The sequence below is a fragment of the Macaca thibetana genome, chromosome 12, assembly GCF_024542745.1.
Source record: "Macaca thibetana thibetana isolate TM-01 chromosome 12, ASM2454274v1, whole genome shotgun sequence".
Classification (NCBI taxonomy): Eukaryota; Metazoa; Chordata; class Mammalia; order Primates; family Cercopithecidae; genus Macaca; species Macaca thibetana.
Genome location: NC_065589.1, coordinates 36,327,104 through 36,339,817, shown reverse-complemented (window position 1 = coordinate 36,339,817; position 12,714 = coordinate 36,327,104). Strand labels below are relative to the sequence as shown.

Sequence of the window (12,714 nt, the reverse complement as noted above, 5' to 3'; positions counted from 1 at the left end):
CCTGAATATGTCAATTGCGTGTTTTCACGCAAAACATTCAAGACTTGTTTTCCTTTTTCGATGGTGTTATTGAATAAAATCTGTAGGGGTTGTAATTGACTAATCAGGCTATCAAGAATAATATCCAAGTTATTTCATTTTCGGGGGGTGCAAGTAGGCTTAGTATTTAACTGTTCATATATAGGTTCCCCAAATCCGTCAAGAATGAATGTACTTGGTGAGTAACCCAGGGCTTCCAGAAGACTACCGGTTCTTAGCCAGCCCCATCTCTTTCTTTTCTAAATGCTGGGGAAATCTCTTTTTGGTCCTAGGAAAATCTTCTCCAGGAAAATCTTCCTTCTTTCCCTAGGAAAATCTCTCTCCAAGTTTGAGTAACTTTTGTCTGTTAATTCCCTTCCTGCTAGGGTTATGTGTTTTATTAAACAATGCACTTATCTCAGTTGAAATGAGGACAACCTGCACAGCAACATCCACGTTGTAATATGTGGAGGTAATGACAACCAGGTCTGTACTGCTACCTGGTCAACGAGAGTTTGTAAGATGCATCTTGATTTCACAGACGTTAAACTGTGGGGAAAAATGTGGCTTAGCATCTGTGAAATACATAATGCCATGGTGGTTGGATCAATGTAAAGTGGATTTTCTATAATTCCAAAGTTAGGATGTGGAAAAAACTTGCCTTAAAAGAAATCCGTACTTTTTGGTATGTTAAATCTAAGGGAGGTTATAAATCGAACAGTTGCAGGAGTCCAAGTTTAAAGTGAGAGAAAGATGTAGTGGGGGAAGAAGGAGCTGAGAAATACAGAAAGAATGAAAACAATGGATGCAAAAGCAACGGGCAAGTTTTGTTTTGTGTTTGTTTGTTTGTTTTTTAAAGGGACAAAATCACAAGCTTATTAAAAAGGGTAACGACAATTTATAGCTACAGCCAAACAGCAAAGTAGCTCATTTTAAGATTATTTTTACATTAGACATAAGCTTTGCAACAGGGCCTCTCTTCATTTTAGTAAAATTGGTTTAGGTGTTCCAGAAACTTCTTATCGCAGATTATAATTTCATATTCAGTAGTGTTATTCATTTAGGTTTGTTATCTCCGTTACAATTAAACTGTTTTTGCTCACAACTATATTCGTAATGGGTAGCGCAGTGAATATAATTGCATGACCTAATGTTTGTTAATATTCGTAACCCTTTAATGTGCAGGATAGATCTTTGAATACCTAACTTCCTTAAGCCTCAGTTTTCTCATTTGTCAAAGGGGGGACAATAATAGGATTCATTCAGAGTTACTCTGAAATGAAATGCAGTAATGTATAGAAACCTTAACGCCTAGCACAGCAAGCGCTCACTGAACACCAGCTTTTGTGAGATGCACCTCACTATGAAATAGGCGTGGAAACAGAAAACGACTAGCTCTCTTAGCCCCGTTTTCTTTTCTACATTCATATGTTGCTTTGAATTGGCAAGCAGCTTTTATTTGGACCCTCAAACGCTAAAACCGTGGTCTCTGCTTCGCGTCCTAACTGCGCTATGAGTCTAGTCATTTTCGTTGGAACGTGATAGATTTCCAAGCTCCAGAGTGGGGCCCTGACCAGGGAGGAAGTGTCCGCTTTAAGAGCTCCTGGAGAGGAGGAAGGGGCTCCTCAGCCCGGGTGGGAGAGTGAGTGAGTGAGTGAGTGAGTGGGCGGGCGGGCAGGGGGCGGTCCCGCCGCTCCTGCGTCAGAAGGGGTCCGGTTTTCGCACCTTCCCTGACGTCAAACCTCCATCAGGGTTGCAACGCCACGTTGCCTTGGATGCCTGCGTGAGTGGAGTCGCCACTCGGAGCCCGCGTCCTGCGAGACGCGCTCCCTCCCCGCTTCTCCCCTGCGGATTGCAGGGGCCGAAGGCGCCTATTTCTGGCTCCGCGGGCAGCGGGGCCGCGGCGCTTGGACGGTGTGGGGTTCGGCCGCCGCCACGGAACCGGAATAAGAAGGGCGACCGCCCGGCGCGGTCCTCGGTCTCCACCGCGGCCCGGAAGGAATCCGGGAGGCCTCCGCGGAGGTGAGTGCCACGGCGGGGGCGGGGCGCGGCCGGGGCGACGCCCGCGGGCGGGGCGTGCTCGCCGGGCGCCCGGGGCGCCTTCTTCCTGAGGGACGCCAGGACCACTCGCTGGGCTCCCGCGGCCGCCTCGCAGGTCCTCGGCTTCCCCCAATCCCGCGTCCCTTTCTGCCCCTGCTGCGTGAGAGGTGTCAGCGGCTCCGGGCCGGGATCGAGGTGGCGGGGCGAGGGGAGGGGAGGAGGTGGGGCGCGGGCTGCACTGCGCTTCTGTCCGGGGCCCTGGGTCAGAGAGGCCTCGGGCCCGGGCTCGGGGAGGGGGCGGCCTGCGGGGTCGGATTGAGGGCCGGGAACCCGCGGAGTCTTGCCCCTGGGCACCTGTGGGGCCGAGATTCCGAGCCACCTGTCCACACACCCCCTTTCCCCAGCGCCCTGCGTTGGGTGCAGTTGGCCCCAGACCTAGGCCTTTCCCAGCCTCGGGCTATTGTAGTTTATTTGGAAACGTTTGATTTTTGTGTTAGTGATCCTTTTACTACCGCCGTGCAACAGTTGTGTAAATGTGGTCATGTTACGCCATCGTTTTTACTTGCTCCTAAGAAGGCCCTTGCCAGCTCCTGCGATTATCCCACGCGATGATTCTTGGTAGCTCGTGGAAAAAATGCGTAACAAGATACTGGTTCTCAAGGGACCAAAACCCCACCCCCACCTAAAGGAAATAGCTTGTTTTTGTTTTTCTTTTTTACAGCAATATGCTACGTGTGGGGAGGGGGAGGGACGACGGAGGCAGCCTGTAGCGATCTCATCCTCGGGAGAATCTGCTAACAATTTGGGGGTGTATCTTTCCCTTCTCATTAATTAATACACAAACGTGTGTTACATAAGGGGTGTTTATTTGCTTTTTTCACTAAATACATGGAAGACCTTTTCTCTATCGTTTGAACCCAAAGCCTAGAAGGCAAGAAAGCAACTCGTTAGAGAGTTGATAAAGTATCACTGCAGTGGCCAGTGATTTGGATAGAAATAAGCTGAATTCAGGGTAAGAACTGGTTTCTATAAAATATTGTTTACTCTGCGTAATAATTGGAGGCAGTGTTTTTTCAAACTGAGTTTTTTCAGCCGGTTCGTGAATTGTGAAATTAATTTAGTGGGTCATGACTAGCATGCAATTTTTTTTAAAAAGATTGCATTAAAAAATCAGAATGCATTACATGTAGTGAGAGTATTGTTTTGTGAAAAATGTTTGTGCGCGTGTGCATTGTGAAATTTAGTGGGTCGTGACTAGCATGAAAGATCGCATAGAAAATATCAGAATGCGTTACATGTAATGAGAGTATTGTTTTGTGAAAAATGTTTTAACTGTGCGTGTGTGCCTGTGAGTGTGTGCTCGGTTGTAATTAAAAATGTATTGGTTCCTGTGTGTCATGTTAAATAATCTTGAAAGTCGCTAATCCAGGGTACTGTCAGCACTCAGCTGAGCAATGATGCAATTAAAATAAACATTAGTTTTATTTTTTTCTTTGGAATAGTGGTGTTGTTGATTGCAGCAAATAAGAGTCCTAATTATTTGTTTTCACCTAATATTAAAGCAAGTAGTATTCCTAAAAATACAGAGAGGAAGTGTCAAAGTCGTTAAAAGGTTAAAGCATAAACTATTCAAATTGACCAGTGATCACATCTCAGTTACGCTGGTTATTGGTGTGAGACCTGCAATGAGATACCTCTTTTCTCTCAGCCTCAGTTCCCTGATTTGTTAAATGGGAATTAATCATGGCAGCTACCTTATAAAGCTGTTTGTTATTTAGATGAGATAATGCACAGGAAGCTGTTGACAGAGCGCCTAGCTCAGATTAAGTACTAAGTATTAGCTATTATTATTTTATTAAGACTGAATAGAGGTGTCTAGGATAATGCTTGTCACCAGAGGAAAGCCAGCATAGCGTGGATAATCCAAAAAAGGGGAAAACTGAAAATTAGTAGTGTTGTGTGGAGGAACTGACACTGAATTAGTGTGGTCTTTTTATGTCATTCAGCCATTGTTTTGTCATTGCCCCTCAATTGCTTCCCTACTACTGGACAGAAAATTCAGATTGTCTTATTCAGAAAACCAAATGCCTTTCTATTGTCTTTCCTTATTACTATTTTTTATTAAGTTGATGTCTCTTTTGTCAGGCATTTGAAAAATATGTTTTATGAGGATTGTGGGTTTTGTTGGTTCTTACCACACTGCCACACTCAGTTTGAGAAATACACACACGACAACTCCAAACTCATTTCAGAAATATTTTTATCGATGTTTACCTCTGCAGCTGGTGCAGATCTCAGGTGTGCAAGAAATATTTCTTAAAAAAAAAAAAACCAAAATTCTGTTTTATTTTTATTTTAAGACATTTCTACCTAAGTCATCTGGGTAGCTCAGAAATCTCTGTTCACTGCCTGGGATAGGTTTATGCAATTTTAAATGTTACATAAATGAATGAAATAAGAAGGTGAACATAGTCATTTTTTAAAAATAGCATTGTTATTTTTATGAAAAATAAATAGAATGCTTTGGATTCATAAAAAGGTTATATTTGCAAAAGAACTGGGTATGATAACTGAAAGATTAGGGAAAAATGTTTACCATTGATCATAATTCTGCTCTCAGATTTGAAACTGCCTTCAGATTTTTGTTCTGCTTTAGAGGAACAAAAATGGAAACTCAGGGGTGAATTACGATGTAGTTTATGAAAAGACATGTCTTTAAACTCTAATCTGTCAAAAAAGAAAAAAAAAAAAGCAACAACCCCCATACTAAAAATACCAGTGAAACAAAAAAAGCCCAATTTGGTCTTAAACATATATAAATTTAGAAGTTTTAAGTTAAATATTAAGGTTATGTGTAGATTTAAAAAATTATCTTACTGATTGACTTTAAGAAGTTAACCCACCAACTACTGGTTCTTGTCTTGACAGGGCTTTTATCTACACTGACAAAATACTATGCAATCATTAAACATTCTATTTTATTTTACTTTATTTTCTTCTATTTTATAATAGCATTTTATAATGATATATAAAGGTACTCATTATATGTGGTTCAGTGAGAGAGGGTGGCTATAGAATAGAATGTACTGTACCATCCCATTTTTGTAAAAATATGTTTAGAACAAAGAAGAATACGACACGTTAATGGTGGGTAGATTATGACTGATTTTTATGCTCTTTATTTTTATAATTGTACTATTATAAATGTTTTACTTTTGTAATAATTAATAAAAGTCATTTTTAAAAGAAAAATTAAATGTGTGTTTTCTTGTTTTATAAGCATACATGACTATGCTTTAAGGGATACTGACTCTTAACTTGGAGATTTTGGGAATTGACTAATTCTCCAGTATTTTAGGAAATGGTGCTGAGTAGTTAATAGTTATGTCCCTTACCCTTTGGAAAGCTGTTTTGAGTAGGAGAGAATCATTTTTCCAGAATTTTCTTAAACCACTCTCAAGTATACCTCTTTCCAAAAAAAACTTCCACAGTGCCTAAAGGTACGGTCTAAGTTCTTTAGTCTGCATTTGAATACTACCATGTCAAAATCCAGTCTACTTTCCCTGCTTTATTGCCCCTTAAATTCTCAAATGAAACCTTAGATTCAGCTGGATTTGTTAATTTACTGTCTCCAAATGTACCTTGTATTTTCTTGCTTTTGTACCTTTGCTTGTTTGTTAATTGGAATATCATTTCCCAACCTTTGAGTGAGTAAATCCCGCCCATTTTCCAGTATCTGGTTAAAAAACCATATCCACAGTGGCATCCCTGGCCACTCTAGCTAAAACTGAACTTTGCAGTTGAACTCATTGCATTTATTATTTTTGCTGAGGCATTTCTTAGGCAGCACCTCATTCTTTGGCTTGAATTTCTCAATTTCATTTAAAATTTTTTTGAGGGCAAGAAAACTTGTCTCATATTTGTCTCTATCCCTTAAAGTTTCTACCATGGAACTCTGCATTGAGTAGGTGCTTAGTAGTTATTCTTTAGGCCGGGCGCGGTGACTCACTCCTGTAATCCCAGCACTTTGGGAGGCCGAGGCAGGTGGATCACCTGAGGTCGGGAGTTCAAGACCAGCCTGACCAACATGGAGAAACCCTGTCTCTACTAAAAATACAAAATTAGCCAGGCATGGTGGCGCATGCCTGTAATCCCAGCTACTCGGGAGGCTGAGGCAGGAGAATTGCTTGAACCCAGGAGGTGGAGGTTGTGGTGAGCTGAGATCGTGCCATTGCACTCCAGCCTGGGCAAAAAGAGCGAAACTCCGTCTCAAAAAAAAAAAAAAAAAAAAAAAAAAAAAAGTTATTCTTTGATTATACCGTGGTGTCACTGGCTTTCTTGAGCCCATGTGTTGGAATTTTTTCTTAATCAGTGATCCTGGATAAGGAGCAGCGCTTTGCCCACAACAATGCGGAGGAATAAAAAACATGCTTCTGCTTAATAGTGTATTGATGTAGATAGGTGATAAAAGGATTGACAGTATTTTTCATTAAAGCTAACGTGTACCTAAGCCTCGGGAAGTTTCTTATGAAGCTAATTTTGGGTTTGACAGCATTTTTGTTCTCAACCTTACCAGAGGCACAATTCAGCCTTACAGTCTTTTACAGCTACAGTTCCAGGAACCCAGAGACCTGCAGTGTTTGATGGTGGGTTAGATGGGCCATCACAGTCACTGCGCCAGAACTTTAGGAGGTCATGTGTGAGATTCAGTGGGTCATAGTATGTAAAGTGCTTTGTGTTCCAAAGTTAATATTTTTTCTTTTATTATTGGGAACATGTCACTTTTCAAAATATATCTGGATATGTTTGGTCAATGGTAGACACTTATGGGACCTCTTTTTAAAAATGATTTTATTTTAATTTACAGATATTTGCCTGAACTAATACAGCTGATGAAATACCTGACTTTTTCCTGCTCCAGGTAAATAATTTGTTACTTTAGAAATATCAGGTTCTAGTAGAATTCAGAGTTTGTATAAAAAGACCTATTTAGGCATGCAAAGTAATGTAAATCCAGACCCTAAAGAGGTGATTCTTTAATAAATAAGTTTTATTAGTTTATAAAAAATGATGACTTATGTTATTGAGTCAATATAGCAGAATCACCTCGAGCATTTTATTTTATTTTATTTTTTTGAGACAAAGCCTTGCTCTGTCGCCCAGGCTGGAGTGCAGTGGCGTGACCTTGGCACACTGCAGCCTCCACCTCCTGGGTTCAGACGATTTTCTTGCCTCAGCCTCCCAAGTAGCTGGGACTATAGGCATCTGCCACCACACCTAGCTAATTTTTGTATTTCTGGTAGTGATGGGGTTTTGCTGTGTTGGCCAGGCTGTTCTCGAACTCCTGACCTCAGGCGATCCACCTGCCTTGGCCTCCCAAAGTTCTGGGATTAGAGGCATGAGCCACCATGCCCGGCCACCTTGAGCATTTTAAATATGCTTCATAATGTATGTCCTGGGTTCCCTCAACCCATGGGATTTTGATTTGGTAAGTTTCTGATGGGGTCCTAGCATGTTAATTTTAAAAAATGCCAACACATGCTTCTGGTTTATTGTAACTCACTGCCATTATGGCACTAGAGATGACGGAAGTGGCAGGTGATAATGCCACAAGAGTTAAGGACCGTAAGGTTAAAGACTAAAAATATTTAAGTATTTACATTTTGTGTGTATGTGATATTATATTAATGGTTTACTTTTGTCCTTTATTTAATGAATGTTTTAATTATATTTTCAATCCCCCAAAAGTTTATTTTAGGATTTTGCAAAGCTTACATTTAAGCTCTAGGCTCTCTCAGCTTGAAATTTGCCTTATGTGTAAGTACAATTTAAAATAAAAGTTTGTTCTGTTTTATTGCTGTAGGTTAATAAGTGAAGTAAATTAGTGGAAAAAAGACCAAATTTTAAGTAAGTAATGTCTTACATGTTTTTTGTGTCAGAGGCTGATTTAATTGATTAATTTTCCCCATAAATGTGAGAAGTCAGAAAATCAATTTCTCATAATAAGAAGTAATAGGTAAGTAAATATTATGCTAGCATTTTGACTTAATTAAGTTTTTTTCACCTCATCTTATGGTTTTAAGGCTGTGATTTCATTTTTCAGTTATTGATTTTAATGATTAAATTTTTCCCATTGCAGAAATACTCATAACACATTATAGAATGATTGTTATATATTTTCCAACAGATGAGAATGCTTAAATTAATTGAAATACAAAATTATTTGCAATTCTATTTTCAGCTTAACAAAGCAGCAAATAAACTGCATTAAAGTTTTTACTTAAAATAATCATAAATTATATGTACTTTGTGTCAGTTAATACATTGACTGGGCATGAAAATTACTGGGGGAATTTTAAAAATTCTGAATCCTAGGCTTACCTCAGCTCTACTAAAATTTTGGGTATTCATCCTGGTTTGGCAGCCATGCAGTATGTAATGTTGAAGGATTACACTTTTAGGTGAGTGGAAACTGGAAAACTATTTATTTGTAGAGAAATCTAAACACTAGTAGGAAAAAAAATCTCTCCTGTTTATCTGGCTTACATAATTCTCAGAAGAAAAATGTTTTGTGTTTCAGAGGCTAAATTAGTTATTCTGATTTTTAGCAACTGTGTTGGATAAATTATTTAAAAATCTGCCTCTTTGTGAGCTGAGCAGAAAATGCCATGTGGTGTCTTTACACTCATGATGACAGAGAATGAGACGTTGTCAAATAATCTGGGGTTTGATATGGAAACATGATGGAGAAATTAATGAGCTCCATTAGAGTATAGTAAATATACCATAACAATATCATAGAAGTAATTGGTCTTCACAAATTTAATCTTGTATTCTTTGTTACTAAATCAGTATCTAATATCTCTAATAAGTTATTAGAAAAACTAAATATTTAGTCATCTAGTCTTCAAATATTGGCAACTAACTGTTCTTTCATAAGATACATACTTCTTGTCTCTGCTCCAGGCTCACTTATTTATTCAGTGGCTCATAGCAGCCTTGTATATTTTCCTAATTATTAGAAGTAGAAGTGAATTTCTGTTTTCTGCTAATTATCATAGCCATTTTCCTCATAAGATAAGGAATTATCATGATTTTTGCCATTTTTCTATTTGTTTTTCAGCTTGAGTATTCAAAGACAGTAGACATCTGACTTCAGTTATTTATTCAAGATGCAGAAAAGACAAGGATATTGCAGTTATTGCCGTGTGCAGTATCATAACCTGGAACAGGTGAGAGGTTTCTATTAATATGATAATATCTCAAAGGACCTAGTTGTGACTTTCTCTTACATTTTATTAAATTCATTTATTTATTTATTGAACAGATCATATTGGGAATCTGTTAGTTGGCAGACACTGTTTAAGGTTCTAGGGATATGACCATGAACAAAAACCAAGCCTCTTTTTTCATGAAGCTTGTATTCTAGTGTAGTAAGACAGAAGATAAATAATATATAAATTTAGTACATAATATGTGAGATTGTGATAAATGTTATGAGGAAAACAAAATAGGGAAGGGGTAGGGTAGCCAGGTAAGGCCTTTTTAAGGAAGTGACATTGAGTTGAGATTTGGAGTTTGGGTCTCAGGTTTACATTTATCTGGGGAAAGAGTTTCTAGGTAGAGGGAAGAGACAGAGACCCCGAGGTTACGGAGTGGTTGGCACACTAACGAAGAGTCAGGAGGCTGGTGGCTGCATGGATATGGGGAGGTGGGTGAGAAGTAATAGGCAAAGAATTCAGACTAGTAAATTGTGTATTTTAGATTCAGGAGGTATATGGGCTTGTTTGTTACATGGGTATATTGCATACCTGGTGGGGATTGGGCTTCTACTGTACCCATTACCCAAATCAGAGAAGTCGATTCTTTAAGACATTGTAGGCTAATGTAAGGACTTTGAATTTTATTTCAAGTGAGATGGGAGAGCATCTCAAAGTTTGAGCATAGGAGTTAAGTCATCTACTTTGTGTTTTAAAAGGCTCATTCTGGCTGCTGAGGGAAAAATAGTTGGTGTAGAGATTTAAAAATTTTGTTATCGTGATATAACTCATACACCATATACTTGACCCTTTAAGGTGTATAATTCAGTGAGGTTTTGTTATGTTCACAAAGTTGTACAACCATTGTCTAATTCCAGAACATTTTCATCTCCCTAGAAGGAAGCCCAGTACCCATTGAGCAGTAACTGACTCCTCCCTTCTATCACTAGCCCCTGGCAACCACTTGTCTATTTCCTGTCTGTGTAGATTTGCTTATTCTGGATATTGCATGTAAATGGAATCAAACATTGTGTGGCCTTTTGTGTTTGCTTTCTTTAATGTAGCATAATATTTTCACGGTTCATCCATGTTGTAACGTGCATCACGACCTCCTTCTTTTTATGGCTGACAATGTTCCATTACATGGGTATATCATATTTTGTTTATTCATTGAGCAATTTATGGATATTTGGGTTATTTTTACTTTTTGACTGTTATGAATAGTGCTGCTATGGATATATGTGTACAAGTTTTTGTGTGGACATATGCTTTCACTTTTCTTAGGTTTACATGTAGGATGGAATTGTTCAGTCATGTGGTAATTGTGTTTAACTTTTTTGAGAGGGTGCCTCACTGTTTGTCAAAGTGGCTGTACCTTACCACCAGCAATGTATGAGGGTTCCAGTTTCTCCACATTCTTGTCAGCACTTGTGGTTGTCTTTTTTGTTGTTGTTGTTGTTGTTATAGCCATCTTAGTGGATGTGAGATGGTATCATTTTGGTTTTGATTTGCATTTCCCTAATGACATACAGTGTCTTTTCATTCGCCATTTGTATATCTTGTTTAGAGGGATGCCTATTCAGATCCTTTTCCTGTTTTTAATTGTGTTGTGTTTTTATTGTTGAGTTGTAGAAGTCTTTATATATTTTGGATACTTGACTTTTATCAGACATATAATTTACAAATACTTTCTCCATTCTGTGGGTTGTCTTGTTACTTACTCTTTTTTTTTTTTTTGAGATGGGGTCTTACATCGTTGCCCAGGCTGGAGGGCAGTAGTGCGATCATGGCACACTGTAGCCTCAGCCTCCTGGGCTCAAGCAGCTCTCCTGCCTCAGCCTCCCAAGTAGCTGGGACTACTGGTGTGCACCACCATACCCAGCTAATGTTTTATTTTTTGTAGAGATGGGGTCTCACCATGTTTCCCAGGCTGGTCTCAAACTCCTGGGCCCAAGTGATTCTCCTGCTTTGGCCTCTGAAAGTTTTGGGATTACAGGCATGAGCCACCACACCTGGCCTTCTTTTCACTTTCTTGATGCTATGTTTTGATGCACAAAAATTTTAAATTTTGCTATGTTTTGCTCATGTTTTTTGGTGTCAGAAGTGTTGCCTAATCTCAGGATTGAAGACATATGCCTATGTTTTCTTCTAAGAGTTTTATAGTTACTCTTACATTTAGGTCTTTTATCCGTTTTGAGTTCATTTTTGTATAAGGGTGTGAGATAGGGCTATACTTTTTTTTCCTTGCGTCTGTAAAATTAAATCTATTTCCTAGAAATCATGTTAAAATTCATGCTCATCAGAGCTCACCCTGTGCTACCCATAGTGGATTTATATATGTATGTATTTATATTGATTTGTTTACTTTTATTATTTTTACAATAATTATACGTATTTATGGGGTACAGTGTGATATTTTGATACATGTATATAATGCGTAATAATCAAACTGGTAATTAGCATACTAATCGCCTCAAACATTTATCATTTCTTTGTGTTGGAAACATTTAAAATCCTCTCTTCAATTGTTTGGAAATTTACAATCAATTATTGTTAACTATAGTCATCCTACAGTGCTATATAGGATACTAGAACAACTAGAACGTATTCCTCCTATCTAGCTGTAATTTTGTATTCATTAATTATCGTCTCCTAATTTCTCTCCCCTGACTTCTTCCCAGCTTCTAGTAATCACCATTCTGTTCTCTACTTTTATGAGCACAACTTTGATGACAAGATTTTCTTCTTTTATGGCTGAATTGTATTCCACTGTGTATATATACCACATTTCCTTTTTTTTTTCTTTTTTCCTTTTTTTTTTGTGAGGTAGAGTCTTGTTCTGTCACCCAGGCTGGAGTGCAGTGGCATGATCTTGGCTCAGTGCAACCTTTACCTCTTGGGTTCAAGCAATTCTCCTGCCTCAGCCTCCTGAGTAGCTGGGATTACAGGAGCATGCCAACATACCTGACTGATTTTTGTATTTTTAGTAGAGATGTGGTTTCACCATGTTGGCCAGGCTGGTCTTGAACTCCTGACCTCATGTGATCCACCTGCCTCAGCCTCCAAAAGTGTTGGGATTACAGGCATGAACCTCTGTGTCTGGCCCTTTTTTCTTTTATCTGTTGATGGACACTTAGATTGATTCTATATCTTAGCTATTGTGAACAGTGCTGTAGTAATAAACATTGGGGTGCAGATATCTCTTTGATATGCTGATTTCCTTTCCTTTGCATAAATACCTAGTCAGTAGGATTGCTGGATCATATGATAGTTATATTTTTAGGTTAGTTAGAAAACAGTTGTAGGTGCTTGGAGTGACTGTGGGACCAGAGTCCTAGGCTCATAGGTTTATGAACTTATTGTTGCACCTGGATCTTGGGGTACAGATTTGCTCTTT

The 12,714-nt window shown here is 38.9% G+C and overlaps 1 protein-coding gene across 20 annotated transcripts in view; it reads left to right on the top strand.

Annotated features, from left to right (window-relative positions):
• The first annotated feature begins 1,734 nt into the window (after positions 1-1,734).
• Positions 1,735-12,714, top strand: part of ZDBF2 (zinc finger DBF-type containing 2) — a 38,559-nt gene continuing 27,579 nt past the window's right edge. For 6 of the 20 annotated variants that reach the window (XM_050750784.1, XM_050750780.1, XM_050750781.1 and 3 more), the window contains exons 1-4: positions 1,768-2,040; positions 6,926-6,979; positions 7,922-7,965; positions 9,182-9,290. In XM_050750784.1, the coding sequence (XP_050606741.1) occupies positions 9,231-9,290 (60 nt within the window). In that variant the 5' untranslated portion in view covers positions 1,768-2,040; positions 6,926-6,979; positions 7,922-7,965; positions 9,182-9,230. Of the gene's footprint in view, positions 2,041-2,097; positions 2,174-2,386; positions 3,071-6,925; positions 6,980-7,806; positions 8,075-8,482; positions 8,520-9,181; positions 9,291-12,714 lie in introns of those variants that run through there. The other 14 variants (XM_050750773.1, XM_050750776.1, XM_050750772.1 and 11 more) reach the window with 14 other exon arrangements.